Below are 6,000 nucleotides of genomic sequence, written 5' to 3' on the forward strand. Positions count from 1 at the left end.
TGATCTGTGAGATTGAGGTTAAAACTCTGGATGAAAATAGAAATGTTTGTGCTGTTTGTAATGTTTGCACGTGTAAAGTTATTCTGTGACAAAACTGGTTTGTATTTGTGTGAATTTGAACACATTTGCAAACACCCAGAATCACAAACAAACTGGTTTACAGTAATAATGGATTAGGTTTATATAGCACTTTTCTAGGCACACAAAGCGCTTTACATTGTCTCCATTATTCATTCACTCCTCACTCATCCCTGGTGATGCTAAGCTACGTTTTCAGCTGCCCTGGGGCAGCCTGACGGAAATGTGGCAGCCAATCCACGCCTGTGTGTGTGAATGTGTGTGTGAATGGGTGACTGTGATGTATAATGTAAAGCGCTTTGGGTAACATTCCAGGTACAGTAAAAGCACTATATAAATACAGACCATTTACCACCAACTTTTTCTTCTTTTTTTTTGATCCTGAAGGAAATTCCCCCAGCTGTTCATAAGCACTTTACAATCTTCACTCAATAAATATAAAGAATAAAGTAGAAAAAATTTGTAAACTTGGTTTAAAAAAAGAATGCATTTAGTAGATAAAAGATGTCACTGAAGTGAATGACAAAATTTAAATTTCTCTACATTAATTTAGTTTATTTTAACATGGTTTATTTTGGAAAGAAACAACAGAAAACATCTTACCATCATCAGAAAACATCTTACCATCATCTGTAAAAAAAAAAAACAAAACAAAAAAACAAAGCAGACAATTATCAGGAGTACCTGTAAGAAGACAAACTGAGAGTAACGTGAGCACCAACGCCAGCAACAAGAACACAACTGTAGCTGTTATTCAGTAAACCTACACGATGTCATGGTAACAGTGTAAGTATTAATGAATGTGAGTAATAAACTGCGTTAAATAAGTGTGATCCTGCAAATGCACCTGACCCCGTCCAAGGAATTAGACAAAAAAAAGTGGTCTAATTCAAGGACCAGGTGGAGCTATAACATGAGGTTCTTCTGTGCATGTTGGAACATCCATTGTTCCATGATTTTCACTCTGAAATGAAACCTGCTGTTAAAGTATTAGAAAACCTGAGAGAAAAAGCTTTTCTTTTTCTTGACATCCTTGTCCAACAGAATGAGAGCAATTTTCCACACATGTTGAGAACCTTGAAATGGTTTTAATGCTTTTGTTGCTTTTTCTCTCTTCAACCAGCTGGAAACCATCACCCAACAATTTCTCATTTGGAAGATTTACAGCTTTTTTTAAGTGTTCTTACCAAATTACACTTAATATATTTACAAAAGGTGAAGGGTTTTGAGAAGACATGTCTGTGTTTTGTGTCTTTTCAGTGTGGAGTGGAGAACATCAGGAGAGCAGAGTCACTGAATGGAAACCCACTATTTATGAAGGTAACTTTTGCACGAGTTGCCTAATCAGTTAAAATCCAATGAAGGTTCCAGCTGAGAAGACACGGAACCAAAAATATAATGATGAGAACTACATGAACGGGGAAGAAGAGAGTAGCCGAGCATAGCAAAAACAGAAAAGGAGACGGCAGCAGAAGTTCCTGTGAACAAAGTGAACTGCAGGCATGAGGTGGTCAATAAATGGATACCTGCTCCCTTCCTTTCCTCCATCCTTCTGCCTCCCCTCTTTCCTGTCTTCCCTCCCTCCTTCAGTCCTCAACCCTGAAACCTTTCTCACAACAGGCAACTCCTCCAGCTGTAACAACTATTAGTGTGTGTGTGTGTGTGTGTGTGTGTGTGTGTGTGTGTGTGCAGGGTTTATTAAAGGAAGGGGGCAGATCAATGGAAACCTTTAGAGCTGACTACAGTAGAACTGAACCGCCCGGCTGGCTGGCTGGTCAGACCCGTCGTGCTCAGAGACCCCTCACCAAGTCTCAGAGAGAGAGTGTGTGTGTGTGTGTGTGTGTGTGTGTGTGTGTGAGAGAGAAGAAATCAATATCCAGAGGATGATTAGTTGGTAGTTACTGAAGGATGGTTTCCTTGGTGTGGTTTTTAGTTTCTTAGTGAGTTGCTGCCGTCTGCAAGCAGCAGCTGCTGGAGGGAAAAAAGACAAACATGATGATGCTGATGCTTCATATTTCCATAAACACCTCGTCACATTTTCCCAGCTTGTTCCAGTTTTAGACTCCTCCTTTTTACAATATTCCCCTAATTTCATTTGGAATCAATAAAGTGTCTGTCTGTCTATATATCTGTCTGTCTGCCTGTCTGTCTGTATGTCTGTCTATATATCTGTCTGTCTGTCTATATGTCTGTCTGTCTGTCTATATGTCTGTCTGTCTGCCTGTCTGTCTGTATGTCTGTCTGTATGTCTGTCTGTCTGTCTGTCTATATGTCTGTCTGTCTGTCTGTATGTCTGTCTGTCTGTCTGTCTGTATGTCTGTCTATCTGTATGTCTGTCTGTCTGTCTGTCTATATGTCTGTCTGTCTATCTGTCTGTCTGACTGTCTATATGTCTGTCTGTCTGTCTATATATCTGTCTGTCTGTCTATATGTCTGTCTGCCTGTCTGTATGTATGTCTGTCTGTCTGTCTGTCTATATGTCTGTCTGTCTGTGTGTCTGTCTGTCTGTCTGTCTGTCTATATGTCTGTCTATATGTCTGTCTGTATGTCTGTCTGTCTGTCTCATAAATAGAAATAAAAGTCAGACTCTAATATTCCGTTGCACCTCCTTTCGCTTTGATCCCGGCATCATTCTCTGCAGCATCATTTCAATGTTAGATTTATTTCCGTCATTCATTTTCCTCCGACACCTTGTTCTGGTGATGAGAGAGTTGGACTGCTGCACAGTCTTCTCCTCCCTGACCCATTCGAACCGTTCATACTTAGACCCTGATGAATCCTGACGTTATTATCTTGGAATATGGCCGTGCCATCGGGGAAGATTGAATAATCTGCTCATTCAGTACATTCAGGCATCAGCTGACCTCATTCTTTGGACACACATGGTCCTGGACCTGAACCTAGACCTAACCAACTGCTGCAACCCCAGATCATAGACTGCCCCCACAGGCTTGTACCTTCTTCCATTGTTCCAGGGTTTAGTTTTTTTTCTCCGGTTATCCTCACTGGTTAGTGGTTTTCTTATAGCTACACAGCTGTTCAGTCCCTTGAGTTCCTTCACATTATTCATTTGTAAATGTTCTTACTTTCACTATTAAACATAGTCCTGAGTCCTGCTGATGTTTTTTTATAATATGATTTCACCAAACATTTAAGTTATCTCCGACCACATCCCCTGGAAGACGATGGTTCACCATAGTTTTTAATAATGTGTTGGATTGTTTTTAACTCAGTTTTAGTAGTTTCAGCATCTACTTAGATGTGTTCTTTGTTAAATGCCAATGATCCGGCCCTTCTGAAACAGGAAGACATGCTTTCCATGACCATGGGATGTGTCCTCCAACATGGTTGAGAAGGTTCCTGCTTCAGTTACATAACTTGTTACAGCTGAAACATCATTTATGCAGTAATGATGCATTAGGACGCTCTTACCTTAAATCCAGGTGAGGACTGGCAGTGTATTTTTGTTCATTTCATTTATTTATTACATTTTGTTAAAGGGCCAAGTAAAGGCTTTATATTTAAAAAAATATAATTTTCTAGTCATTATTTCTATGGTGGGGGCAGGGGCAGTAGGGTATAGTTTCTTTTTCCCAGGACTGTAAGGTCTTGGGGAGAAAAGGCTCCTGAAGCAGCAGCAACATTTTCCTTCCTCTAAATTTTAAACCTGTGTTAACTTGTGTCCAGGCCCTCGCAGACCTCGTCCAGTCCCACCTGAAGTCCAACGAGCCGTGTTCCCGCCAGCTGACCCTGCGCTGCCCGCTGTGCACCAACCCCACCTGTGGAGAGACCAAGGCCTTCTTTGCCAGCCAGAAACTTGTAGAAACATGCCATCACACATCCTGAAGCCCTGTTTTTTTACAACAGGGCTACTCCTGGAGAGGCTATAGACCTTTTTTTTTTTTTTTTAAATGAAAGCTTCATACACAGATACGCACAATCTCCCAAGCAAGAGCATCCATGTCCCAAAGAATCCAGAAAATGGCACTTAATGGTTTCTGCAGGTACATTACAAAGATTAGAGATTAGATTTTTTTTCTTACCTTCCTCATCCTGTAAGGTTTTTTGGTTAAAGTGTGTGAAGATAAAAAAGAAGCGACGATAACATCTTCCCATAATGGCATTCCAGTCACAAATTTATCTCGCTGGTGTTGTTCTGAAGGTATATGGTTATTTGGTTCCCCTCTCTCCCCTCGCTCCATACCACTGTCCAAAAAACAGTAACCCCACTCGTCCTGCTGCAAACCCTGCAATGTGATTGAAGGAGGTCAGAGCTGCTGGCGCTGCCTTATTTGTGAATATCGGAGAGAAAAGAGAGGGAAAGCAGCAGTTTAAGGATTCAAGACATGTCAGTCATTGTATACCTACAATAAACAACAGTGCAACTAAAGAGTCAGGGTGTCCTAATATTAATGATATGGTTTAAATCTGGGAGAAACATGCTGTTGCTATACATATTCATTACTTATTTTAATATTTTACAAATAAACTGATGAGGAAAAATTTGAATATTCATAAACAGTCTGTGGAGTAGAGGTCACAAATCATTCTTTAAATAGTAATAATAATAATAATCATAATAATAATGGATTAGATTTAAATAGCACTTTTCAAGGCACCTAAAGTGCTTTACATTGTGTCCATTCATTCACTCCTCATTCATACATGTGTAGCCACGGCTGCCCTGGGGCAGACTGACAGAAATGTGGCAGCCACGCGTCCCTACGGTCACGAATATTCATCCACATTCATATACCAAGGATACCGAAATACGGCTCAATGGATCAACACAAACAGGACCAAGCTTAAATCAGCCAGGTCCTTTTTGGGGGAATAATGTGAATAAAATCAGGATGGGTGGTTCCTGATTGCTTGTGAAGATAATAACAAATGCACTTCTATATTGTAGGTTTGTTGTTTATCTGTCAGCCCATTAGTGTGTGTATGGAAATGAAGAAAACTCAGGGATTGTTTTCCCAAAAGAGTACGGGCTGCTAACTTTGGAGTATCAGATTCAACTTTATTCACTTCACATTCACTATTTTCTGTCTCATTTTCCTCAAATTTCATCTCAGGCTATTCATTTTTGTGTGTTTTGGTCATTTGGCATCACCACACCTGCAGCTAATGTTAGCTAGACCCCTGATCTAATTAGCTTTTACTAAACAGAGTATGCAAAGCTGACATGAACAATGATCACATTCTCTTGCTTCCATTGGTTATTTGAACCTGAAGCAACAAGAGAAAATCTTTCAGTATTTCATTTGTATGTTGTATCTTTGTTGGTGCAAGGAGACCAGAAAATGTCGGGTTTGTGAAAGCTGACATTATTAGCACATAAGTAGCACAAAAACTGCATCAGACTGTCTGCTGTCTGTCTAGAATATTTTCTCAATTATTTACACCCCTCTGATCTAAGTGCAGTTACAAAACATCCATTCATTCATCACGTGCAGTTGTCTTATCCTGTAGAAGTTTGCAGGAGAGCCTATCCCGTCTGACTTTGGTTAGGAATAAATAAAAATGAAGAATCAAATTCAATAGGTTCTGTTACCGGATGCCATATTTAGTTTGGGCATGGATGGCTGCTGCTCTTAAAAACTACTAACTACTAAAAACATACCTGTCCCATGCCCTTGAGATAAGAATGTATAATTATATAGTAAGAAATTTGGATGGGAAGTTGATATTTCATTACTGACTCTTTTTCCTCGCTACTGTTTTTGTCCCATCATGCCACGATAATGTGCCTTTTTACACTGGCTAACTAGAAATACTGGATCTACGCTTAATGTATTTCTTACGTGTAAATATCTGATGTAAAGATGCTAACAGGGAAAATAAAAAATCTACCCTGAAATTAAGATTGATATGTTTCTGCTGGGACCTGGGTCATTGATAGCTCAATTATGTTTAAATCCA

General features: G+C 39.7%; 1 protein-coding gene across 1 annotated transcript in view; it reads left to right on the plus strand.

Annotated features, from left to right (window-relative positions):
• The window catches only part of fech (ferrochelatase), a 32,043-nt gene that overhangs the window by 25,797 nt on the left and 246 nt on the right, over positions 1–6,000 (plus strand). The window contains exons 10-11 of the mRNA XM_041970110.1: positions 1,339–1,398; positions 3,766–6,000. The exon at positions 3,766–6,000 is cut by the window's right edge and continues 246 nt beyond it. Of these exons, the coding sequence (XP_041826044.1) occupies positions 1,339–1,398; positions 3,766–3,924 (219 nt within the window). The 3' untranslated portion in view covers positions 3,925–6,000. The remainder of the gene's footprint in view (positions 1–1,338; positions 1,399–3,765) is intronic.

The sequence above is a fragment of the Melanotaenia boesemani genome, chromosome 19 (assembly GCF_017639745.1).
Source record: "Melanotaenia boesemani isolate fMelBoe1 chromosome 19, fMelBoe1.pri, whole genome shotgun sequence".
NCBI classification, from domain to species: Eukaryota; Metazoa; Chordata; class Actinopteri; order Atheriniformes; family Melanotaeniidae; genus Melanotaenia; species Melanotaenia boesemani.